The sequence below is a fragment of the Labrus mixtus genome, chromosome 15 (genome assembly GCF_963584025.1).
Source record: "Labrus mixtus chromosome 15, fLabMix1.1, whole genome shotgun sequence".
In the NCBI taxonomy this organism is placed as follows: domain Eukaryota; kingdom Metazoa; phylum Chordata; class Actinopteri; order Labriformes; family Labridae; genus Labrus; species Labrus mixtus.
In genome coordinates, this window is record NC_083626.1 from 2,681,624 (window position 1) to 2,709,522 (window position 27,899).

Here is a 27,899-nt window from a genome sequence, read left to right on the forward strand (position 1 = left end):
CCCAAAGACTGGTTTCAAGTGTGAGGCGTGTTGATCAAAGTAGGAACACACAACTGTTCAGACAAAAACTAAAGACCTTCATCCAAAATTAAACTACTCAAGCCGCAGTGGAATTTATTTTGAATGAACTCTGACTTGCTTTCCAACAGCTTGTAACCAGTCAGAAGAACTTTTCATACCATGAAGTACTTCTAAACAGAAGCAGAAAATCCAAACTGTTTCGACGGACTCTTTCCAATAAAATGGAGAACTTCCCAAACAAAGTTAAAAAGTAGCAAAAGATTTATTTTCAGCAATGATGCATTGTAAACTGGCTAACATAGACTTTACAAAATACATTTTTTTTATTCAAGGGGTTACAATACATGTACAAAATCAGTTCAAGGAATGATTGCCTTTCAGTTGGTCCTTTTGAGAAAAACAACAGGTGACACATCTGTTTATCCTTACATCACTTTTTTAAAGCCAAATCATAATCTATATATTAACATCTCGACTAAATATATGATTAGATATGTAAGGTAAGCCCCCCTTATAGTATTCAGTAAAGACCGCCCAGTGACAGACGTGTTGCCAGCTGATTAGAAGGGCTGCATAAAGTCGCTTAATAAATCCAGTCTTTCACTTAAACACTAATATCATGAACTCAATTAAAGAATACATACATTAGTTTATAAAACCTACAAAGAGTTAAGATATGGCTTAAAGGAAATTTTAAATAACGGTCATTTAAAAGATGCTTAAGACATCGGATCTGTGGTCTCTTTGCCTGGAATGAGTGGTAACATGTGATATCCTTGAAAAGTGTTGACAAAAGAGAAACTGCAGAACTTCCTTCACGACTCAGTTAGTCGAGTGTCATGTGCCTCACACAGCAAAGACAACAATCAACATGAAGTTACAATGGAGATACAAAAAATCACAGATTAGCACGTGTGTAATTGTAAAAAAGTACAATGTAAAGCTGGAAAATCAGTGTTTCTTTGTGTTAATTATACCAATGTATAAGGCACAGTCTGTACAGTGGGGCCACTATTGCTAAGTAGATGTACTGTGAATTTGCTCTTCCTCATAATGGACTTAAAAAAATGTCGTAAAATAACATCTATCATTTGTCGATGGTAAACCGTCAGTAATTCCTGATTTCACTAACAACATCTGGGAAAGTTTGACAGATCAGATTATAAAAACGTTTTCAAGAGAACTGCAACACAGCTCATGAAGGAAACAAGCTTCTGTTGCTTGTAAAGTAGTCGATGTGTCCCTGCCATTCATCTTAAAGATTAGAAAGTGCTTTGAACAGATCTGATAACATCCATCAAGTGTATCACAACATCTGTCTTCTACATGTGACCATTTATGTCCACCATCATCCCAAGCCTTGCTTCTCTGTGTGGTGGTTTTTCTCTCTCTCTCGTCAAGCTGCATTTTGAATCCATATGATTACATTTGAATAGCAAAAAGAACAAAAAAAAAAAACACACAGAGACTCCTGGACAAAGAGAAGATCCAAACTCCATTCAATAAGCCAACACTTTGATATGTGCACACATTAGAAAATGATATGTTTTAGGGGGTTTGGGAAATACTTAATAATGCTTAAAACTTACAACATACCAGCTCATTTATATTTGTCAATAATTTGATCAATGTCATGCTCAATTCTGAACAGTCAGCCTACTGAAAGTAAACAATACATTATTGAATCATATATAATGTTGATGATTTGATCCAATCCGAGTAACTTTTTTTTGTTGTTGTTTTGATTATAGATTTTTATTTTGAAATGCAATTTTCAAAGTTATCAAATCAATTTAATGCTGGCATCTATTACACCGAACTGAATCAGCAATCGGATAAATTGTCATTTTAAACATCAGTATCGGCTTCCCTCTATTAACTAACCATCATGCTGCTGGTGTTAGTACCTGCTTTTCATTTACAGTTTGCTATATTTACAGAGTACAAAGAACTATGTACTAACTGAAACTAACACGCCAACCTAGCTAGTTAGTTTGGTTGATAGGTAGAGCTCAGTTCGTAGCCTTGAAGACCTTTAAAAAAGTAAACACTCGTCCTTGTGTCTGTGCGCTGTGCAATTAGGAATGGATTCTGAAGTGTTATAATAATAATGTTTTAAACAGAACATGTTCTTTTCAAGAATCATTGAAGAGTTAAATTCTGATCAAAAGGTTTGATCATTTGATGAATGTAATGTTTGACTTCAGAATGTCGCTTTGATATTCATTAGTCAGTTATTTATTCATGACTAATTATCTTATTTGACCATTACATTTAAATCATTATCCTCACATAGATAAGACCTGAGAAGAAAATTGACGGCAAGAGCAAAAGTGCAGTTTGTCCAAGTTTAATTAAATATATATTTATATATCGATTTTTTCTAAATCAAAGTGTTAATTTGAATATTTGAAGTAAACAAAGAGTAGCATTACAATGATAGACTTATCTGAATAGAGTTTAGACACACCTTTCATCCATAAAAAGACTAAATGGCAAACAGTGGTCGGGCTTAAACGAAGGCTTGGGAGTCCCGGGGACCTCGGAGAACATCATGGACAAGTCCTCAGAATTCCTCTTCAAGGTAGTTCTGCTTCTTTCTCACGTTCCAGTGTAAACACTGGGCGAGGCTTTCAAACCAGTCGTTCACTGGATCCCGGAAACAGATGGAGGGAACGGGGAAGCAGGAAGTAGTGATGGTAATACTGGAACAGGGAAGGTAAGAAAACAAAAACACACACACACACACACAGATAAGGTTTGGTGTCACAATAGCTGAGGGCAGAATAAAGGTTAGAAAAGTACAGGTATTGGCAATTACTATGGAAAGAGGAAGTGTTGACATTTAATGCTGTTACATGACTTCCTTCTGATGCAACTGTGGACTTTGTTTAAGTGGGCTTCAATGACTCGCGTTGACAAACAGCTCATTTTCAAGAATCAGGAAGATGGTAATCTCTGAGTGTGTAACATGCTGGAAAATGATGGTTATGGCACATGAGACACTCCTGGGGATAAGGACGTTAAGCAGCTTACATAACAAAGCCTTTAAGTACTGGTATGTCTGCTTTGTAACACATAAGACACTTTATTGTCCCTGTAAGTATACAACTAAACTTTGTTTTGTGACTCTCTCGGACAAATAGCGTCACTCAGAGTGAATAAGACTATAAACTTGTTGGTTTAGCTTCATTTCCTCCACTTCATTCCTCCCTGCGCTCTTTGTTTGTGTGGCTGAGGCGTTAAGCGTGGCCTCGCTATGTGAACTAACCTGTCTCCATGGCAGATCTCTTGTCTTTTCCTTCCATCGAATGACACCCAGGCTGTGTTTCTGGCATCACGGGACAGCATTATCTGATAAACAACAAGCACAGAATTCAGAATTAATTAAAAAGCCAAGAATGGACATGGTTATGTATTCACCGTTTAAAGGTAGAACGTTTTGACCCTCATAATTTAACATTCTTATACCTAATTATATCAGAAATGTAAACCTGCGTTATCCTTTGAGGTTTATGTTTAACTTTTGGACAACTGCAAACAAGTCGAGATTCAAAATGTAGTCAGACTCACATAAATATAATTTAAGGTAAATCAGTTGGCTAGCATACTGCACTATAATAATGCCTTTGTAGTCATATAGTCATCTTTTACAGACTTGCTTTTATGTGATGTCGTCTTCTTAATGTCTTTTCTTACTGGCTTTACTATTTTTATCTTCTTTTACTTCTTACTGTTCTTTTATTTATGCTCTTATCTCGTATTTATGCTCCTATCTTAACTTGTGTTTTAACTTGGTCATTTCTTATCTTACTTACTTTGTCTATTTATGTTTTATATGTATATATACTTTTTATTTGTATTAATATTATTGTTTTTTGATAATTCATTCACTTGTTTCTATTTCTTTTCCTGCTCTTACCTTCTTATTGCTGTTATCTTTTGATTTGCTTTTAGCTCTTTTAGTTTCTTACGTCTTTTTAAATCTTTGCTCCTCTTGGTCTCAGCTCTTGTTGTTGGGTTCTTGTGTTCTTCATCAGGGTTCTTATCATGGTTCTTGTGATGGTTGGGTTATATATGTCTGTTGGGTATTGTGCACTATGGGTTCTTTTCTGTTCTTTTTAGTATTTTGCATTTGTTATATTCTTGCTGTTGTTTATGTTCTTCTGTGTTTGGTTTAGTTTGCTTTGTTCTTGTTTTTGCTGTTTGTCAAAGCACTTTGTAAACCTGTGTTTTTAAAAGGTGCTATATAAATAAAGTTATTATTATTATTATTATTATATGACCAAGTGTGTGAAGAACCCAAAATGTTACAAAGTGCCAGTTTAAGCGTCATATCTGATGTAGTAGTGTGTGTGTGTGTGTGTGTGTGTGTGTGTGTGTGTGTGTGTGTGTGTGTGTGTGTGTGTGTGTGTGTGTGTGTGTGTGTGTGATTAAGAATAAATCACTTCTTCACCGGTCATTTGAAATACCTTGAGCTCCACTCCAGCAGGCACCACTATGGGTCTGAAGGAGAGCGAGTGTGGGCAGATGGGAGTGATCATAATTGCAGGGACGTTGGGATGGATCATGGAAGCACCTGCTGCAACTGCATATGCTGTACTTCCTGTAGGTGTAGAGACGATCACACCTGGGCAGACATAGAGACACAAAGAGAGAAAAACAACGTACTTAACACACGAGGATAGCAAGCAGTCAGGGTGAGCGAGGGGGGTGGGAGGGGGGGTGGGGGTGGGGGTTTGATTTCAAAGTTAATGTTTTCATCGATGCACCACAGTGGATTTATTGAGCTGGAAATAATAATTTTATGAATATAGACCCTCTAAGTAACATAGATGCCCCCCATCAAGTAGACAAAGTAAAGTATTAGCTGATAACATGTCTACATACTGTTTTCCATTTTAACATATATCAGTGATTTCACACCTGAATTTGCACAGCTCTGGATTGGCATTTTTATAACGTAAATGCATTTACAACTGTCGTCATTGTTTTTACACACTCCAGCAAACAACACACTTGTGTATTTAAATGTTTCATATTTGAGACTGAGAAGTAATGTTAATGTTAAAGTATTTATTTTTTTTAAATATAGGGCGTATTTACTTTGTATTTATTTTCACATCATTTTATTTGCTTTGACAACCTGCTGCTGTATAACCACAATTTCCCAGTTTGGGATCAATAAAGTAATCCATCTATCTATCTGTTGTGTCAAACAAAGTAGCAGCTCCTCACATTGAAAAAGCTGAAACCAGAAAACACAACGGGCAATATGCTTAAGTTTACAACTATACAAAGAACTGATTGAAAGAACAATTTTTACTGATTGCCTTAAGACTCATTCAGGCTATGCATCAACATTTCAGCAGGAACTGATCATGGAAACGTTTATAGATAATTAATATACTAGAATTTAATAGTATGTTTCTTTAAGCGAAAAGCAAGTATTATTTTGCTTTTTTACGTCGACAAAGTTTTGCATGATAATAGGGCTGTCGCGGGAAGCGCAAAAATGAATAACCGGGGTAAAAACAAGCCAACCGCCATGACGGCACGTGAAGTCACTTCATCCCGCCTACGGTTCAGACAGACACAAAAGACAACTGGTAAACTAAACCAAATGTAACCCCGCCCCTTTCTTAACATTTCAGCAAAATGAAAAGGAGATCAATCTGATTGAGACGACTCAATTTGTAAAATCTGCACCAAACAGATGAGTGTGAAACGAGGAAACACATCCAATGTGAGCTCTCACCTGGCTGACAGTATCTGGCCTGCAAGATTGTTTTGATTTGGACTTTTACTGATTTTATTATCTCTGGATCACCGCAGAGGAAATTGTTTCACCGTGAAAGCCCTACATGATGATTCATGTCCATGTTGTTAAGCTCAACATTACTTTCCTCACAACGAACCCTTTAAACATGTCTTTATGAAGACAGGCTCATAAATTAGACCCGACATCGAGTGGTTTTGTTCTGAATATTTGCAGGGTTCAATTTGATCCTTTTTAAAGAACTTTGTGTTTGACACTTAAATGAAAATGATGGTAATATTATCATCATATAGGAAGTTACAAAAGCCATGTATGTGAAGTACTGGCTGGATAAACAGGTACAACACATTGAGTAATAAGAGTAAACCAACATGAACAGCAGATCGTTGCTGGTGGAGCAGTATCATTTACCCAGATCTTCCTGGTAAATCAGCATTATAAGCACAGCTATTCTGGTCTACTAGCACAGCTCTGTTGTGTCAACTAATTAACTCTGAGCAGATAGGACAAACATGAACCAGCATCACGAGCACACTGATCAATGCAAGTGTTGCGTAATGAAGGAAACATCGAAGCACTTTTTTACTAAATCAAAGTTAAATTTGCCAATATCAAAACTCTCATTAAAAAACTCTTTACACTTCACAGCAGTGAAAAGAAAACACCATCTCAAGTGGTTAATATGTGCTGTTCCTTCATTGTACTGATGATATTAACAGTATGAGTGTGTATATAATATGTGGAATATAATCTGATACAAACAGGAGATAGTTTGGTGAGATGACTGAACACATTTAGGTTTCTGTGGAAGATGAGCATCTCCATACACTTATTGCACTACTTTAAATTAACCTGCACACCTTCATTCCATGACGTTAGAAATGGAAGGTATCAAGTTTGCTATTATCTTCACTTCCAATGCATGAAGTGTTTCCCATAGAGAATATATTTGGGGTAAGGATTGTTGAAACTGCAGCACCATTCACAGCTGATATGAAACCAAAACTGTAGACTTAGCACCTACTCAGGAGCAGGTTAGGTGTGCAGCGTAGGTTTCACTTGTGATGGTGGTAAAAAAGAGAGCACTTCTTTTAAAAACAAGGCTTTCTTCCCACTCTGGGTTGACAAGAGTTAGTAGTGGATCATTTCTGTCCTGACAATATTTGAATTCCAGTTGATGTCTTAATTTCAAACATGTAAAAAAAAACAACAGTAGCTGTAATTAAAAATAGGTAGAAAACAAATCAAACAAATACAGAACAAAAAGACACAATCCTTCATTCCCTCTTACATTTGACATGCCAAAATGAGAAGGAATAAGTTAAAACTAATTTAATCCGACCCCCTTTTTCCATTCCTTACACAACAAATAAAAACAGAAGATGGGACCTGTCAAAACTGTCTCTCCATTCTGAGATCAGGGTCTGCGTTTAGTTTAGAACACGTTTGAAGGTTTATTTTTGGCCTTTTCTGCATTTATTTAGAGATAGAGATTGGAGAGAGAGAGGGAGAGAGTGGGGAATGACATGCAGGAACGGAGCCACAGGTTAGACTGAACCCGGGCCGCCGCCCGCCTTGAGGACCACAGTCTCTGTACACAGGGCGCGACCACTAACCACTAGGCCCCCCCTTCCTCCAAAAGTGTAAGACAACTGTGGCTGTCTAGACTGAACTGAAGTCTAGTAGTTTGATCTGAAGTTTGAGAATTAGGGCTCAAAGAGGACTATTCATGCTTTTAGTCATAAAGTCATAATTGTACATCTATAGTGAAGACAATGATGTTCTTTTGTGTATAACATATAATGAATGTCTGAAAAGTTGTGTTGTTCAGGGAGGCTAGAAACGCAAAGTATCTGATTTAAAAATCCTAATTTGAATCACTATAAAAACCTTTATTAGAGGGGGATTTCAGTGTTTTTGTCTTTTATTTTTATTGCAAGTTTTTATTTTGTAAATCCAGTCAGGAGTATAGCGTGGACAGTTTTGAGAGCTGGGTAATTTCTGGTTAGATAAACATGCAACGTTAACGTGCAGCATCTTGGTCTGTTTTTAAAATACATTGGCTTGTCATGTGGTCAGTTACCATAAAATCCAAGAAGGACGCACTCGTATTATTGTTACTTTGATTTCACTAAGTTTCCCTGTTTTGTGCTACGTCGCTTGACTTGTCATGAGACATTATCACAAGAGATTTATGAGATTTATTTAATCTATAAGTACACTTTTGATTTCGAGTGAAGGCTATTTGTGCCTTTATTTTGAAAGGACAGCGAAGGATGACAGGACATGTTGGGAAATTATTTTAGGCTCAGACTCGACCTCTGCAGGGAGTGTAGCCCTCTGAACGTGAGGTGCGCCTCTCTAACCATTAAGCCAAACCGGCACCCTGACGAAGGCCTTCAGATACTCAGTTCCGTTAATCAAAGAGCAAGCCTGACAAACGTATCAACTTCCCCCACAGATCTGATGAATATACAGCTCTCTGTGACTCTTGACGAGTTCAACAGCAGGGATTCTAGACTGAACCCATTTAGTGTTTACATTCTCACAGAGTGCTAAACATCAACACACATACTCAGACTCACCATCTCCCTGCACTGTCGTAATGAGGTGTCCATCGAGGAAGAGGTCAACATTGGAGAGATATGAGGAGGGACCTCTGTCCACCACCACCTCGTTAAGAACCTGAAACACATCCACATGTGAAACCTGAAACACATTCACAATCAGCCATAAACACGTCTCGGCACTATTTGACATGTCAACGAGTGTGTTAACGTGCCAGTATGGTTTTTTCTGTGTTAAGTTCTCCCAACGAAACCAGTATGGCATGTTAGCACCTGAGCCTGAGGCATGTTTAGTGGTTACAAAACAAAGTGCCTGAGGTGGTGAGAAAACCTGACAAAACTATACACACATAAAGCTGGTGTACCGGTGTTTACTGGTGCACACACACATTTAAAACAATTAAACTAGAGATGCACCGATTGCAATTTCTCTGGCCGATTCAGATTTTTATCTGTTCTGACCTGCCGATACCAATTTTGGCCGATACCGATTTTCTGTCTTTAAAGCTCTATTATTGACAGCAACAGCAAAGAACATTTTGAAAATGTCTTTGATTTAAATATATTTTTATTTATAATAAAACCTGACTGTTAAGTAACTTTTTGTTACAAAAAAATATGAAAACTCCTGCAATGACAATCTCTCATGCTCACTCAAATGAATCTCCACTTGAAGATTTTGAAAATCAAACCCTTTGTTACAGGTACAGGTCTGTATTCTACTTTAGTTTAAAGCCATAATTTATATGGTAAAAGTGTCTATGTAAAGAAAAATAAAACAATAAAACATTAACTGAATTTTCTGCATTAAATTTTCACATTCTGGAGATTCAAACAGCCAGTCACACTCTTTATCCCTGTAGGTTGTTAATCTCATAAATAGATCAAATTAAAAAAGGGTTACCCTGACTCACTTACAGACTCTCTCCTGTCTGCCCCTGTCTCTCTCTGCCTTTGTGATCGCTATTTAGTTTAAATCGTGTTTACCCATCAATTATCGATATTAATCAATAGCCTAATATGTCCTGCAAAGTTATAGGCTACTTCTAAACGTGCTCATACACTTGGGTTTCAGGTGTTCCTCCGTAACCAAATAATATTACAGAGATATTAATTAAATATTTTAACGTTCTGCGCTCCCCAAGCCTGGGAGGGAGAGAGAGAGAGAGAGATATCGCGGGAGCGCGCACACAGGCCTAATACTACATGTACATACAGGCAGCTCAGAGCTTCCACAGGCAGCGAGGTGAGCAGGGAGCGAGTGCAGGGAAACGGTGTGTTTCTGCTCCTGTGTCGAACCTTTTTCTCCTCTGCTGATCGGCATCTCACGTCTACACTGTCGACATGTTGCTTGTTGTGTGTGTGGCTGTCCCTTAGCGTGTGTTTGTGTGATCGGCCTAAAATCGGCTATACTTGTGAGGACCAAGTCACATGCCGATCGATTGGTGCACCCTTAGTTTAAACAGATAACATTCCAGATGTGGAATGTGTGGCTCAAAATGTCAAAGGCCATTAACCTACATATAAGAAGGTCAGAACCACATATCTTGTTTTGATGACATAGTTTACCAACGTGGTTATTTGCTTACAGGTTTTAAGTCCACAGGCAACAGGGCATCATTATTTTGACACACATTGTTGACATGTGTTGTCCTCTTTATAGGCTAATGCTGTGGTTATTCTGCACTTTGAGTAGTCAGAGGGCTAGAGGAGCGGTAAACAAGCTCAAGTCTATTGACAAATGACCAACATGTGGCTCAACTTAATGTGCCACTAGCATTAAAAGTCCATAATGGAGTTAATACATTTTTGTATATTCACACCCCAAAATCAGTCTCATGCAAATGGTCCTGTTATTTACTTTTGACAACAGTAGTATGATTGTTTATTTTGGATTTTTTTTTTTGGGGGGGGTGGGCTTTTTGCCTTTATTGGATAAGACAGCTTAAGAGAGACAGGTAATGTTAGGAGGAGGGAGTAAGGGGATGACATGCAGCAAAGGGCTGAGGTCGGAAATTGAACACATGGCTGCTGCGACCAGTACTATAGTACTAAGTAAAATGTTTTACTTATTTCAAAGGAGATGCTGGTTTTATGCAACGCTCTTACCTGATACTGTAGAGGTTTTCGACAACTGTCCATGTCCCCGTTGGTCAGGATGATTCCATTCTCATCCACTCTGGCCTTCTTATCCCAGTTCTCTTTAAATACTCGGACTTTCAAGCGACTTCGCAGGACAATGGCAGTATTACCTTCATGCAATAAACATACACATTAAATAGGGTTTTTTTTTTTAAATTATGACTGAAACACTTCAGTATTTATGCTGTAGAGAGAGGCTGACAAAGAGGTAAACGTATTCAGTACCTTCAATAATTTGTGTGACCTGAGACTGGTAGGTGTCAAACTTCAAAGGTGTCAAAAAGCCCAAGGACCCCAGGTGGAAGGCCATAACTGGTGGAACGCTCTCCTACAAGGAAATCAATGAGAAGGATTGTTATGCCATCCAAGAACATGTAAAAAAAAACGAAAAACAAAACACAGCAGCTGAATTTAAAATGCAGAGCAGAATACCTGGAAGAGTGAGGACGCGTACAGCAAAGTCCCATCTCCACCAAGACAGATGATGAAGTCAACTCGGTTTGAGATGTCGTCAAGATCTGAAAAATATGAACATAAAGAACATCTTATCTAGAATCCCCATCTGATTCTTTTATTTTGGTACATGATGGTGATGATTGGCTGGTTTTCATACCTTCTCTGAAAGTGCAGAATTTCTTTGTAATGGCTCCAAAGTTTTCATCACCTGAAATAGCTGGGTCCTCAAGAACTTTCTGTTCCACGTAAACAGCCATGTTTTTCACCTACAGCCAGACACAACCCCCCCAACCAACAGGATTAGCAAACGGCACTGCATAATACGAAAAATATAGCCATGTCTACAAGTTAGTCATTATTTACAGGTGAGGCCTTCCTTGTTAGATAGAGACAGCAGTAACCTATTGAAGTTAGGGTAACAGAGTCACCCAAGTCAAAGACAGCAACGCACGCATGTCTTTGCCCCAATCACTGCCTAGTAATATGTACATTCAATCTAACCCATCACAGTCTGTTGCTCACACTGAGTGGTGTCATGGGATACCTGGTCTTACCTCAGTGAGGAAAATGCAGAGCTCTTTGAAGGGCTCGAGTAGACTGGCATCTCGTATCTTTTTGATGACAAGGACACTTCTTGGTGGCTTGTTCCATGTTAGTCTTTGGCTGGCGGGATCCTGAATGTGCCTGAAAAGACAAACACATATTTAACTTGAGGGGAGGAAACAGGTTAAAACCTGAGTGTTTGCCCAAGATTTCTGCCTCTTAAAAGGACGTTTTTTCTTACTACTGTAACTTATGCTAAAATGTTGCTAATGTGCTACACAATGGATTAATGCTTTGTAATGTAGCAATGATTAAAGTCTTTTACCTGCTTTTTGTAAAGCGTCTCGAGATAACACTTGTTATGAATTGGCTCTATACAAATAAAGATTGATTAATTGATTACTGCTCAGTATCTACCCATTACAAGTTAAATCTTCAGGTTTAGGTTCTTGTCTCAAACCTTCAAAAACAGCACAGTCACACATCTCCTTATTCCCTTTGCTACACCTTTCATGATTAGATGACTCATTCACACTTCTAAATGAATTATAACTACATTATGAGTCTGTATCTGTACTAGAGACCACTTCTTAATAAGTCATGAGACGCCTTAGTCAGAAGCAAACAAATACAGTGGGAGCTAATGAAGTAGCTTTTGGACAATCAACAAACATTATGTGCATTCACATTCTTTCTAAAACACTGAAGTCCAGACAAATGAAAACAGGCCAGTTTCCTCTTTCCTCCTGTTTCATTATCCACTCAAAAAGCATCAAACTACAAACTATGTCCACAAATTCTAGTCCTGCACATCTTTGTATAATTATTGGACTGCAATTTTTAAAACTCTATCGGAGGTAACTGGGACATTTCTAAAACCTAATGCTATGACTGCCTTGTTTGGTGTCTCTCAGGTGCCCTTGCCTAAACCGCAATCAGATATAATCGCCTTTGTTACTTTATTGGCTCGACGCCTCATTCTAATGAGGTGGAAATCAACAACACCCCCTTACCACACCCTCTGGGTAAAAGAGATTTTCAATAACTTAAAACTTCGATATACATTGAAAGGATCCTCTCGTAAATTCAGAGAAATGTGGGGCCCCTTCCTTGTTTATGCAGAAAAGATTATTTTCCTACTTGTTCCTGAATAAGATCCTGCTCTGTCCTGCTGCTACCTCTTTGTCAATTAAGCCTTGTAATTACTGTATTAATGTATGTATTTATTATTTCTTTTTTGTCTTCCCTCTTCTACTCTGCTTTAAGGACTGAGATTGTTATGCACACTAACAGCCGTGATCCATAGTATGACCAGACTGACCACCCTGTTCAAATGTTGTTTGTTTTTGTTTGTTGATGTTAACCTTGCAACACTCTCACTCACAAGTACTGTGAACCTATTGCCTCTTTGTGTACAAAAATGTAATAAACAAAACTGTTCAAAAAAAAAAAAAAAAGCATCAAACTATGTATATTCATTAAATGCAAACACACAAAAACAAACTGGACTGCAACAGATTATGTACAAAGGCAGTCATTACTACAACCTGATAGCACTGAATAGTATAGGCTCATGTGAAGAACAACAGATATCAAGGTCTAGTTAAACACTGACTTCAGTAAAACAGATCAAACCAAACATGTGGCAGTACTAGTAGAAAACTGAAGCTGTGCAGTCGTAATGACAGGTACAGGATACAAAGCAAAAACTTCATAAACATGTGAAGAAACAACGAGCTGTGTACTAGCCATCCACAGTTTTCCTGACCACCTCAACACATCCTCAGGTTCATGTCACATCAACCTCTAAATCTATCACTCCATCCCTGCACTGATACACTTTCTCTTTTCTCATTCACAAACAGATCGAAAAGAAAGCTTTAACTCTTGACTTTGTCTTAACTTAAGACATACAGTTCTGACATGACAGCAGTTTAGAAAAGCCTGAAGCTCTCACACATCTTCAGTGAGTCCAACCAAGAGAGCACCTGAAAAAAACAATGCAACAGCTTGGAGCAGCCATTTAACATTTCAGCTCAAATCAAATACATTGTTTTCTGTTGAAAAAGAGAAAGGGAAGATGCCAGAAGTTCCTCTCACCATTTCCACACTTTGTTTGCGCTGTTGTTCCCGGCAGTGCCCTGAGGGATGCACTGATTAAACTTCATTGCTGTCCACATGTAACAAGGATGCTGTGTTCAGATTGACTCAGCTGTGAACAGAGCTCTGTCCCTGTGGCTCGCTCTGACGAAACAAACTCATTCTTCCTCTAACAACTTCCTTGAGTGCCAGAGCATTGTCAAGCAGCTGAAGAAGTTGAGTCAGTGCACTTCTTGCAGTCTTGCCAAGGGGTTATCTGAGAGGCAGCCAGGTGAGAGTCTTCTCTGTGTGCTGTCCACAGACAACAGGATAAACTCAAAACTCCTCCTCCGGATTCACCGTGGCTATATTTGTCCCACTGACGACTTAACACTAAACCTCCCTGGTGTATTCTGCTGTTGTATTTAAAGCTCTCACTCAGCTTAAGGTTGGCCTCATCTCTGTCTCCACCCACCTGTGCACTGAACTCGCCCATTTGAGGGAAGGGCCTTATTTTTCAGAAAGGTATGACTGAATATAACCATGACAGAGTCATGAGTCGTCCTTGGTGGATAAATACATCCATACATTGTTTGTCTCTCGACGTAAACACGCATACATACTGACTGATTATATATATAAAACACAGGCCCCAACTAAGTAAGAGAAACGGTGTCAAAACTCCAACTTTCAGACTTAAATCAATCATCTATTAATTGTCATATTACAGCCTGTGACTGCAAGATGAATGTTTCAAGCAACACACATGTAGAACACAAATACAAATATCTTCTAAATCCTACAGAAATTAAAGCATAATGAAACAATGAACTAATATCGCTTGATGCATATATACCTAGAACATAATAGTAGTAGTACAAAGTAGTATATTTAAGACTTGAAAATGGTTGAAAAGACAATTTGCGATACGTTATCTTTGTTTGACTTGGTATTTAGAAACAGCTTTCATTGACATAACAAGGATTTCCTCTCCCCTTGCCTCTAGTTATCGCCCTAACCTCTGTCTGCGTGGAACATTTGCCGCAAGTCGAGTGCGTCTGTGTCAGACACCGTGTTGACTTCTTGCTGTGAACGAAACATGTCGGCAGGCAGGTTTCTTTGAGTGACTTAGACTTGAGTTTCTATGGGCCTTTTCTCAAACCGGTCCCTCTACACTGCAGCACAGAGTGAACTCTTTTTGATGCCACACCCACAGCTGAGTGAAGTAGTTCTCATTAAAGGTGGAGGGTATCAACACAGCAGCGAGATTTGGGAGGAGGAACTCCCCTCACTCTAATGGAAACAGTGAGTTTTATGTTGCATATGGTGGCAATTCCTTCCTTTTTTTTTCATCCTATCGTTTCAATATGATGTTTATATGATGATTCGTTTGAAGTAGGCTGTATCCTGAATACATTTTTATTTAATTTTTTACATTTTTATGAAAGTGTTTTTAACGGATTTTGAGGCTTTTAAATTTGTGTGAGTGATTGCAGGGAACTGTTGTGTACATTGCGTCTCCCATGACGAACAATGTAAGGCGTTATACCAGTTCAGTAAGTCAGCATTGGTGCAGTCTCAATTTGGGGGGGTTTAACAACCCACACCACACTAAGAGGTTTTTGGACAGCACTCTATGTGGACGACTCTCCTTTGAGAGCGCAGTAATGGACTGGAGTGGAAGTGTGTGTGGAGAGGGTGAAGGCAGGGCGTGGTTTGAGAAAGGCCCTGTGTCTCCTCCCCTCTCGTCTGACACGCTGTTTCCACACTGGTACAATCAGCAAGTTTATTAGTCTACTATTACGTCTACAGAAACATCTAAATCCCAGTGAGATGATTGATATCCAGTGTTACAGTTTTACAGGACTGCTGTACCAATGAATGTGTCAATGAGCATGAAATGAAATGAAAGGCTAACATGTCCTTAATGATGCTGTGACTTTGTTGACAACAATGCAGCTGACAGGTGCTGAATCAGCTCTTTTACATAACTGTGTGATACAGTTTTAGATTTAAAATAAATCACTTTCAAAGCTTAAAGGCATGGATCAATGATTTATTTAAACAATCATAATTAGCATATCATACTTTAGTGCATTTGACCGTGATTCAGCTGACTACATGTTTATCGTGGTGCCAGTAGCCTAGTGGTACAGAGGTTGTTGTCCTTAAAGCGTGTTCAAATCCGACCTGTGTCTCCTTTAATGCACATCATTCCTCCCTCTCTCATTCTCTCTCTCTCTCTCTCCCTCCCTGATTTCTGACCCTATCCACTGTCCTATCTCGGAATTAAAGGCATCAAAATACCTATCAGGATAAAGGCCTCCCATTGATCAAAGTGTCTAAATTCACACATTTAAAAATATGGTTTAATACTGTAGTGTAAGGTTTTAAAATTTGAGAGAAAAAACCCAACAACCTCAGTTTGATCCTCTTTTCAACAAGAAATTGCCAAAGTGATTTTTGCAATAGTTGTGGCTTTAACTACACAGTGAACTCATTGACTTCTTCTCCATCTTGGTTTTAAACAAACACATGTCTGGGTCGGCATCATTAGCATATATTCTTTTAGCGCCCCTAGATTTAAAAAAAAGGAGGCTCTGCTCTTTACTGACCTGGTTTCATCGTGTATCACAGTCCCACCATCCAGGAGTAGGCTGGGTAGTGGAGCAGCTTTAGGTGACCGAAGTTGGGTCTAAGCATGTATCTGAGCTCTCCTCCTTCTCTCTCTTTGGTAGACTCAGAGCCAGTAGCAGCTCTTGGCATTGTTTGACCTATAGTGTTTCAGATGTTGACGTAGTGACCCTGATGTCATCAAGTTTTTCCTTGAATTTTATGAGCCATTTCCTTGAGGACACAATGTAGCTTAATGAAAATCAGGAGGGTGACGTAGTGTGTGAATGATAAAAGCCGGGCTACACGGGACAAAGTAAGTATTTAAGTGTCATAGTTAGACAACGACATGTCCTCGTAGCGAAACATTTGTTAGAGCTTACACATTACTTATCAATACAATCAGTCTTTAACTGGAGAATTTTGTACTCGTAACATAAAAGGAATTTATAATGAAACAAGGAACTACAATTCTACAATTTCTACAATTGACTTAGCAGACGCTTTTATCCAAAGCGACGTACATCAGAGAGTAAGAACAACATAAGCCAGGATCTAGAAAAAAGAGAACAATGTGAGTAAGAGCAAACGATCAGCTTTGAGTCTGATTGGACACACAGGTGCTGACAGGAAGTGACCAGAGGCAAAGCACAACATTGAGGGCAGTTCTTGAGAGTTCTAATCAGTATAGAAACCATCTTATAAGTCGTCGTTATCAAACAAAAACCATCGTCACTACCATCATCATCATCAATAATATGGAGCCCATCATCATTAAGTTAGTAGGTATTCATGAAAGAGCTGGGTCTTTAGCTTTTTCTTAAAGGTGCAGAGGGACTCTGCAGATCCAATGGAGTTTGGAAGTTCATTCCACCACCGGGGGGCGACAGAGGACCTATTTCAACAAAGTTAAAATGTGTCTCAAGGAAACTGCCAAAACTGAACAAACCAAAGAGAACAATATTAAGATCTGATGTGAAGGCCTTAACTGTCCCAGTTATATTCTCACATGACAAAATCAGGAGAGCCTATTTTATCACACATTCATCTGTGAGGTGTTTTTACTCTGGTTAATAATTGAAACTCCTCCCAAACATTTGCACTCGTCCATGAACGTCATTATTTACAGGAGGTTGGTAAAGTACTCTACTACGGCACAGACTGCATTGTTTGCCGGGTCAGAAGAGATATGTGTTTTGATTGGGATGATGTTTTTATTGGTATTATTTGCTAAATGTATTTCAAGACTTTCTTTTCTATGGTACCCTTCTTTTGACACAAACTTGGTGACAGTCCAATCAGTGTTGATGATAAATACAGTCTCGCCCTCACTCCGCTGCATCTCTTTGGCCAAATACTCTGGCTCTAATAAATACAGATGAATATCTTAGTCAGCAATAACACTGTAAAAAGTGTTCTTGTCCATTACATCCTCTGCACACACATTTTAGCCTGCTTGTTTTATGTTTGTTGAGTTATTTTATAGCCTGTTTCCAGACAAGAGAAGACTCAACAAAGAAAATGAAGAGTAGATAGCGGGTGGTTCCTCTGAGACACAGCAGAAACGATGAAGAACAACAGGTAAGCAACAGAACTTGGGCAAAACTGCAGCCTATTACACACCGTCAGCCTGACTCAATTTCCAACATTACGTTTAAATTAAACAGAAGTTATGCTGTTAATTGTTAGGCTTTGACTGTTTAGATATATGTGCAGTCTGACATCTGACTTGCCTTTAGTTTTCAATCTCTGCTCTGCAAACTGTTGACAACATGTGGAGCGTCATTTTCTGTCAAGGATTGCCTAAAATACCGCCTCCTGCCACTGACGTGTTTCATTTCAGGGTGTGTCTGGAACCATTTTCATGGGTGGAGATTCTCTTTGTAGTCTCACAACAAATGCTCTCTAACAATAACATCAAAAGTATTACCAAACAAGCTGGCTTTGTAAACCTTCTACAAGCAGTTTTATAACCACACCCAGTGATCGAGCATAAATGAATTCGTCATAGTTAGTTTCAGTTTGAATGCTCTAACCCAGTGATTCCCCTAGAGGGAGCCCGAGGTTATGAGAGGGGGGGGGGGCGTCACAACTATAATCAAAGACAAGCAAATATGTCTCGCCCTCTGCTTCACCTGTACAATGTTGGGTAATGAAGAGGGCCACACTCCTTCCTTTAGCCACATCCTACAAGTGTGAAATTCATTCTTCTGTAGTTGTCTCAATCATTGGAAAAATACAGATAAAGCTTCACATTGAAAATGAAGAGTGGCAGTCTAATAAGCTGCATCCCAGACTGAGAAGGTCTGTAGTAGAGATATTAGCATATCAAGTGGCTAACGGTATGGACTAATTTATCGCAGAAATGCGCATTACTAGATTTATTCACCAGACAAATAGTATTTATTTTGAGTATCGTTGAATAAGCCTAGCAGATGTTTTTTTCTGGCTGTCACCAGCAGAGTGTGCTTTATGGATTTCAACAAACATTATCACTCTCCAGAGTGTCAAGCGGTGATGCACGTCCATGTGCAGTTACTTTCCAGTTGAGTGACCATCTTGTCTTTGTTATACTGTATATCTTTTCCACAAGTGTTTGATAACTGAATTTGCCAATTTATCAGTATCAGATTTTTACTCTTTCTAATATAGATATCTGTATCGGCCCCAAAAATCACATATCGGTCAGGTCCCAATCTGTATCAAAATACAAGCCAACACTAGTCATTGAACTTATTGCAAGACTGAAAATATAAATCTTCAAACGAGATTCTCATCTTTTTTTATTCAGAGTTGGTTTAAAAAATCAGTTTAGAGCAATGACTGTTATCTTAAAAAGTTTCATGTTACAGTATCACTTTAGATGTTTTTCCATTGTAAAAGCTGCTCGTTAGTCTTTCTGTGTTGTTTGCACTGAAGTTTTCATTCAGTTCATTTTGCAGACAATATTTGAGACTAAATCTAAAACTATAGGAATTTGTTAGGAGTGTGTGACTGTCAGAATGAATGTTCATCTCTCTATGTTTATGTGTTGATGAGGGTTGGGGGGGCTTGAAAACCAAACTGCCAAAGGGGGGCCCATTAGAAAGAGTTTGGGAACTACTGATCTAAACTTTCACTGCCCTGCTTTTGGGGAAAACACTTTTTCTATAACTTGATATTTAAATATTGATGAACAGATTTGTGCGTTATGTGTCAGTGTGAGTAGGTTCCCATAAAAAGACTACAGCCTAACCTTTGTTTTGTAAAATGATACCTGGTTTTTCTACTTTTAACCTGTTTAGCAGCTTTGAGGAGGTTAATCCATCAACGACTGCTGCAGTGCTGTGAGCCACTTACATGACTTAGAGAGTCAAGAGGCCAACAGTCTGTCGAGGCTTTGACAGGAAAACATGAACTCTCCGTAACTCTGCCGACACACTTCAAGTTTAGCAACATGTTCAGCTGGTAGATTCATTGTTTGTTGTTTAGCTTCTGTTGTTGAGTTAAGTTAAGCAGTCAGAATGGTGCTCGTGTTATCTTGAGTCACCAGCATTACATAATAAACACACAGTATGTAAATACAGCCACCAGGGGGCTTTCAATCAAAACAATAACAAAAGATGATGTGGAGGCTGGCGGGGAATCATGGGAGTCAATCTCTTTCCTCCTACTCCTCCCCCCCCCCCCCCCCCGGTGAAAACGAACTCCATATTGACCGGAGTCAAGACTAACGTGTGAAACAGACCTGAGCAGGAGAGTATCTTTAATGACGAGCTGAGGTATCAAAGTTTTAATTTACATGACGTTTTTTATCCCAGCAGCGCATACAGCGACAGAATGGCAGCTTTAGCAGTTCCTGATTCTTTATATAGCGTTCTTTAGCGTAACATCCAGTGTTTCCAGGGCAATGGAAAACACGCGTCAAAACAAGTCAGGTCCCGCAACAGCTATAAAATTACAGATTTATCTAGCTTTGATAACTGTTGGAAATATTTGAGCTAATGTAAGAACTAAACTAAAAAGTATATATAACAGAGGTTTTGTCAATTTGTATTTATTTTGATTTTTGTGTAAAATTCAATTTTCTTTTTCTTTTTTACATATTTATTATAATTTTACCTGGTACATATTCAAGCTCACAAATAAATTAAATGAACCCAAACTTCTTATATATTTTAAACAAATAAAAGTCAATGGTAAACAAATACGATTGATCGACAAAAAACTAATCAGCTTATCACAAAAAAACCACCCTTAACTATGTTATTTTCAAGTCTCTCTAACTAACACTTTGCTGAAGCTCCAATACATACTACCAGTCTTCTTGAGCAGATGTGTTATTAAACATCTGGAAAAGGACGATTACACTCAGTCAAACTACTGTTCAGCCAAACATACGGCAGTAGGACTGAAACTGAACTCCAGGTTAAGACATTGTTTATCTTTCTGTGACATGCTGTGACTAGGAATGTTCTTTTTTCTTTTTCTTTTCAAGCTGGGAATGTTGGAATTTTGCAGTAACTTTGCCATTTACCCCCTGAAGCCAAAATTAAGCGTAAAATCTTTGGAAAGAGAAAGAGAGTGAGCAGGTGCCGACTCTGGACTCTACACTAAAGTTAGTCCTTCTACCTTCTCAAGCTGGTCTGCCTTGTACACAACCATGCAAACTCTGACTGTGGGACATAAGGGAAACATTATGTAGAAGTAAGTGAATAGGCATGAGGAGGTTGAAGAGTGACCGATCTGTACAAAGCTGTGATTGTTGCCTTGGTGTCCTATCACTGCAGCTACAGTGAGATCAGTAAACACAGCCTGAATCTTCTTTGTTGTTCAAATGAAAGTTAAATAAGGATAAGATATTCTTTGAAGCTGGCACAAATTGTACCAAAGCACAGACAAAGAACGGATTGCATACTTGACTTGGTTAACACCGAAATGATTTCTTCTCACATACATTCAGTTTTCAAAGACAAAGAAATTTGGTCTTGTCTCGGTCTCGCCCTGCCTTGGTCTTGTCTCGCTCTCGCCCTGCATTAGTCTTGGTCTCGTCTCGGTCTCGCCCTCGCCCTGCCTAGGTCCTGGTCTTGGTCTTGTCTCGGTCTCGCCCTGCCTTGGTCTTGGTCTTGACTCGTTCTCAATCCTTAAATGTCTTGGTCTTGGTCTTGTCTCGGTCTCGCTCTGCCTTGGGCAACCAAAATAATCAAGAAGAAGGTTCCTCCCAGCTGCGTGAATGATTTTATGAAGGTATTAATGAGATTTTCTTTCTGTTTAATCAGCAGGGAAACAGATCATTTATATAACCATAGCAGAGTTTGAACTGCCTGCTCATGGTTGATTTGCATTGTGTCCAAGAAAATCTATTCTATTCTATTTTTCAGTGTCACAAACCCAAACTTTAGAAAAACCTCAAGTACAAAAACTCCTGCAGCAACATGAATGTAACCCTGTTCTACTCACATCACTGCGTGTGGATTCTGAAGCATGCATGCCTTTGGGCCAAATGTAGTCACAGGGCTTGGTCCATGAAGTGACTGCGTTCTCCTGAAAGAGACAAAAACAAAACAAACTATAACAACAACAACAGAAACAGGGCTAACAGTGTATAGGGTTGAACAAACAGTATTTTACTTCTTTTTTTTTCACATTAGTAACATCTCAGGAGAATGTAAGGTGACATGGATATGTGGTGGAAAAAAGTTTCAAGTTGAACACCATACAGACTCCTGTAGCCAGGCAGGCCCCTCTGGATGTGTGTTATATGAAACTGTGCCAAGAAATGTCCACAACTCTTTCAAATGTACTCTGTGTAGTGAGACTGTGCAGGCGCAGTCTTTCCATTTGTATAACAGACAACATGTTCTAGAGTCAACGTGAGAAGCAGGTCGATGAGGTAGACTTCCAGGTGAAGAGAATATGTTTATTAGCGACCAGCAAGCCTAAATGAAGAGCAATCTTCATGTTACACGACATCTCAAAAGTCTCTGCGGAGCATCCAAAGATGGATTGGTTGTGGTTGGGCTGAATATCTTTGCATTATTAGAAACAAACAAAAAAGTAATGTCCAAATGTTGCAAAATACAGGAATATAGGAATAATACAGGAAATAAGAGGAAGACATGTGCAAAAGAACTTCTAGCAGAGCAACACCTGTCCCATTTAGAATACACAGAGAAAGATGCAGTAGAGTTTTGTTCTGAGTAATGCACTCTTTGCATCATCTTATACTGAATGAACATGTAGTGAGTTTATAGAACAACACTGAAAGGAGGAGAGTCACACTTTGATACTTATGCCTCTATATGACACTCATTTTTTAAATGCCTCATCTCATTGCTGCAACCATGTCAGAATTTGACAAGGCATTTATTGTGTTCAGACTGACAGAGCCTTTGTTTCACATACAGCAGTATGTTAGGCAGCTGAGAGGAAGCAAAACAGTTGTCTTTGACTTTATTAGCTTGCATGTAAAGGAAAGGGAAAACAAAAACAAATCTGCTGTGTGGACAGGGCAACCAAAATAATCAAGAAGAAGGTTCCTCCCAGCTGCGTGAATGATTTTAACAAGGTATTAATGAGATTTTCTTTCTGGTTTTGAGTGACTAAGCAATACTAAGCAGATTCATCAACACTGTTCTCATTTCAAACATGTGCCCTTTTCATTTCTGCCCAAATTGATAACAAACAATAACCACATTGAATTCCCTGTTTTCATGTAAATCATGTATTCCTGTAAAAGCACAGAACAAAGACGGGGCAACGTTTTAGCTCGATCAGTAGGGCAGGTGCCCCGTGTACAAAAGGCCGTAGTCCTTGGTACATCAGCCGCAGCTTCAACAGCTGGCCTCGGCCCCTTTGATGCATGTCCGCCACGCTATCTCCTCCCACATTTCCTCTCTCTCTCTAATGCCGTCCCATCGATAAAGGATGGGAAAAATCTAATAAAAAAAGTACACAGTACACATTGCATTGCTTGGTAACACAGTATCAGTACTTTGAACTACTCAACAGTTGTATTACATCACCAGGATGATATTTGACCTGCCAATATGTTTGTCAAATAAATACATCAGCCTGAGATTTATTGCTTTTTTTAAACAAGGTGAACAGGTTTCTATTGCAGGTTCGTGCAGTCAGCATTACTACATAAATGACTGAGTATAAAGCACCATTTTTTAAAGCTTAAAAAATTATTGTAAGCTAAATTGTATGTAATTGCGTTGTGCGACACACAAATAATCCTGATCTATGTACAAATGTAGCTTTACTGGCTCTAAAATCTTGTAGCTCCTCCCTCATTTTATGTAATGCTACACTGAGTATGTTGTTTGCTGTTTATCTTCCAACTGCAAACTTAACAATCTACTCTTGTCTGTTGTGCTGAATGTTGTGAGGTGGAATATCCCTTTAAAGGAAGAATGTGCCTCATTTCACACATAAATACAGCAGAAACCAAGTATATCCTCTTTGAATGTCTCCGAGTCATGACTGTCTACAATGAGTGAGAAGTGTACTGTTGTCTGTGCCGTGTTTACATCATGTGTACATGGACGGCCTTGCGTTTAAAACTGTTTAGATCAAGGACTAGAGGAGAGAAGAACATACTCACTGCTTGTTTGGATGTCCCATAAGTGTGTATAGATCAAGGTAAGTCTGTGTCAATTCCTGTGCAATGTGAAGCTATGAGTTAACCAAAGTGTGCTAACATTAGCCTGCTAACATAACAATGCAGGACACAGGCAATTGCAGCTCAAGCAAAGGACAATTTAGTCCACCGCTTGTGCTTAATGATGCTTAATTATGGTGCATTCCAATTGATAACTCCATGCGAATGTGAGTGGAGAGGGGTTGGAGGTGTGTCTCTGGAGGAGAGCAGAGGCTTTAGAATAGAGGAGGTGACACCAAATAGCAGATTGTTTTGGTTTCATGCTGGTGCTCAAGGGCGACATCTACTGGATCAAACAGTGACACAGTCTTCTCCTGAATACTCCTGAATTGTTTTTAATGTATTTAGTTTTCTCACAGGGCCTTCTTCCTCTTCTCCTTTTAATTAGGTTTCACGTCTACATTTCTATTTCCTAAACACTGATTTTAAGGCAGTGGTGCCAACAGTTGATACATCAAAACCCATTCCCCTTCTTATCTAAAAGATAATCTCAGTTTGTTTAGTTTTTTTAGTTGTGCTACACAAGTCATACTGTAACCTTTTTTTTAGATTTAAGGTTCAAATGGTCAAACTTTAATCTGAAATTGGATCTTTATCTGGAACATTGTCTCTATGCAGCTCTTCTTCTGATCAAATTTTAACATTATTTTATTAAATTTCACATGTACGACAATATTTCTTGTTGTTCTGTGAAATGAGTGGTTAGGCAGGAGGATCGAACTCTAAATGTCAACCTCTTTTGGAGCTGAGCAGCCCTAAAGGTCTCATCCTAACCCCCCCCCCCCCCCCCCCCCCCATTAGAGGGGATTGTACACATATTCTTAATCATTTACCAAACGCCTGAGGTTGTGAATCCTCTACACCATGTCACAAGGCAGTTTCAAAAACTCTCCCCTCTTGCACCAGCTCTGAGTTAGTTCTGCTTTCCGTGGTCCACACTAAACACAATGTTGAAACCAGTTAGTAACTTCAATTGTGTCATTGTTTTGTTGCACCATGGGGACGAAAGCTTCATCTTAAATAGTAGATTGGAGCGTTAAAGCTGACCAAAATATTGTTGCAGAAATCATGTTTTCCCTTTAATGTGACCAATCGGTGAGAGTCAAGTCAAGTTTATATATAAAGCACATTTCATATGACACATATCTTTAAGAAGAGATTAAAAAAATGAAATAAAAATGCCTTAATGAAGTGCAAAAAGTACTCCAGTCATTTCAGATTTAACCGAAAAGCTTGTGCAAACAGATGTGTTTTAAGTCTGCTTTTCAAAGACGACATATTGTAGCGGACCTTTGTTCCTGTGGTACGGAATTCCAGAGAGTTGACCCATCATGATTAAAAGCACCATGAGCTGATCTGGTGTAGAGCTCGACCGATTAACTGGCCAGCCGATAATATCAGCTTATCAAGTGATTATCGATATCGGCTAATTTTATCACAGATATAGGCCGATATTACTAGATTCATTTAACAGTTATTTAATTTGAGTTTCATTGTTTTAAAATAACAGTTCTCTTTCACCAGCAAAGTGTGCTATATGGATTAAAACAAGCACCAGAATGCCAAGCAGTGATGCACGTACAAACATGTGCAGTTACTTTGGAGTTGAGTGGCCATCTTGTCTTCATTATAGAAGAAGAAGAAGAAGAAAATATATTTTAATAATCCTGCGAGGGGAAATACACTACCTATACTGTATATTTTTACTACAAGTGTTTGATAACTGTATTTGAGGGGAAAACACAATAAATGTGTACATATATATATATATATATATATATATAAGTCTCTAAAGATCAAACTTAGATCAAAGAAAGGTATCAGCCGATATCAAATATTTCTCCTATACATTGGTATCGGCCCCAAAATACCAATATCGGTTGGGCCCTAATCAGGTTAAAGCGGTCTTCTTAATGCAGTGTTTATTACAGTGTTTCCTCTCTTGAAAATAACTTCTATTGACTACAGCTGATAAACAAACAGCGATGAAAATGTATTTAAATTGTAACAATATACCTTACGATTAGGTAATAACTAAAGTCTACATCCTTACTCTACAGCCAGTGTAAAATAACAACAAAGACACTGAGTGGTGAAATCTTCAACTAGAACAGAAGGTAATTAAATGGTACACTATTTCCTAAAACAAAAGTGGGACTAAAAACAAAGTCATCATACATTTCTGAGGGATGTTATATATCGCTGAGAACACACTGCTGATACAAAGTCTTCTGCTCATCATCCCTCAAAGCTATCCCACCTTTCACAATGATCATGACAGCTGGATTTTAAGCCTACTACATTTCAAGCAAAATGTAAGATTTAAAATATAACGTATGCCTATGTTGAAAATATCTTAGCAGGTGGGGGTGTGTTCACTCCTTCCTAAATGAGGAATTACATTCATCGTTCATACTAGGCAAAGTTTTAACTTATGCATAGCTGGTGCAACCCAATGCAGGGTAATATCCTTTCGCAAGTTAAATATTTATCTATGAGGACCGGAGGCACGACATCCTTCAGTTGCCTGTTGGCATGCCCTTGATTTTTTTTTGTCAACTAAAAGTTAAAGAAATTACTTTAAACCATAAGAAAAAAAGATGTATAACATACATGAAAAGCCAGACAACATCGTGAACATCAATACCAGACTGATAACACAGCAAATACTGACAGCTTTGCTTAAGGATTAGTTCAAACAAGGGAGATGCATCTGATAAGAGAATATCATTCAGGTCTAAAATAACCATTATAACCAGTGAAAGATCCCATTTAGACTTAAGTTACAATACAAATTGGGCTCCCATGTTCAACACCTACCTGTATTCAGAAGAGCAGCCTGCTGAGGAGGTGCTCAGGCTGCGGGTTTTCCTGTTCTGTAGAACCAGGCAGTGTCCGGTAACCTCCCCTCCGTCACAAGTGGAGCAGCAGTATGGGGCAGTTTCCACTCGCACTTCCTCTCCACAATCCATCTCTGACAGGCAGGCTGCAGGTAAACTGACAGGGCACAGCAATCATTGATGAAGACAAACATTGAATCAATCAACTGAGTATCTCAGACATACAAGCCTGATCAAGACTTCCTAACATTGTGGTAACACTGCTTCAAAAAAAAGGTACATTTTAATGATGCTTTATGAAAAGAAACCATTATTGTTTGTTTTTTTAAGATAAGGTAAAAGTAGACTTTAATTCACACGGCTGCAAATGTTTCTGTTAATATAAAACTTATTATAATAGTTTACTCAATACTTCGTTGAATAAAAACGGCGTTAAAACACTTTGTCCATACAGAAACTCCGATGCTTTTTGTAAAGCAGTGAATGATGTCATTTTAAGATGTTTAGGGGTCTCCTTGGCTGGTCAGCTGAATTAATAGATCAATATAAACTTTACTTACAAATTAATTTAAAAACAATGCTGCGGATAAGTGAGGCTCGGAGGCTAGCTTTGTAAATCACCCTCATCAAATAGATATCATAATGAATAAGGTCAGCTACACAAACATATTCACCGACGTAAAGGAGGGTTGACGGATCCCGACAGAATATTCTCCACGAGCTAACCACACTAGTTAAGCTACAAAACGAGTTTAGCTAGTAATTAGGCACGTCGAGAACAACGCGTAATATCGTCCACTTCTGTGGTCAACACTACCTTAAATCCCACCACGTTTGAGGACAACACAACTGTGGAGTGCAGCAGCCCGCCGTAGTATCAATACTTCACCATTATTATGATGTTACACCATCTTACTGAGCAAAAAGCTGTCAACAGACAGCTCACCACTTCCTAATGCCAGCCGCCCAATTACAGGCCGCCTTCTCGGTGACGTCATATTGGACGACTTTACCAAACAAGTGTCCTGAAAATGAACGGGCTGTTTAGCAGCATTACACTACAACATTTTACAGAGGGCAAAGACGTAAGCGATTAAAGTACTGCATGGAAACTGTTCAACTGATAACTATATACGTTTATAATCCTTACAAAATTGTATAAAATGGTACACACTTCCGGGTTCATCAGCGGCGAAGGAAACCACATGACACAG

The 27,899-nt window shown here is 38.7% G+C and overlaps 1 protein-coding gene across 2 annotated transcripts; it reads right to left on the minus strand.

Moving 5' to 3' along the window:
• Positions 1 to 264: 264 nt before the first annotated feature.
• nadka (NAD kinase a) lies at positions 265 to 27,660 on the minus strand. Of its 2 annotated transcripts, XM_061056665.1 has the most exons (12): positions 27,503 to 27,660; positions 26,666 to 26,842; positions 21,640 to 21,723; positions 11,520 to 11,649; positions 11,123 to 11,231; positions 10,942 to 11,027; positions 10,735 to 10,837; positions 10,477 to 10,619; positions 8,386 to 8,485; positions 4,494 to 4,651; positions 3,293 to 3,375; positions 265 to 2,726 (listed from the first exon to the last, which is right to left on the minus strand). In XM_061056665.1, the coding sequence occupies exons 2-12, from the start codon at positions 26,815 to 26,817 to the stop codon at positions 2,588 to 2,590; spliced, it is 1,287 nt and encodes a 428-aa protein (XP_060912648.1). In that variant the 5' UTR covers positions 26,818 to 26,842; positions 27,503 to 27,660; the 3' UTR covers positions 265 to 2,587. The 2 variants fall into 2 exon arrangements, with proteins under 2 accessions (XP_060912648.1, XP_060912649.1); XM_061056666.1 differs by lacking the exons at positions 21,640 to 21,723; positions 26,666 to 26,842; positions 27,503 to 27,660 and adding an exon at positions 13,609 to 13,987.
• Positions 27,661 to 27,899: the final 239 nt, after the last annotated feature.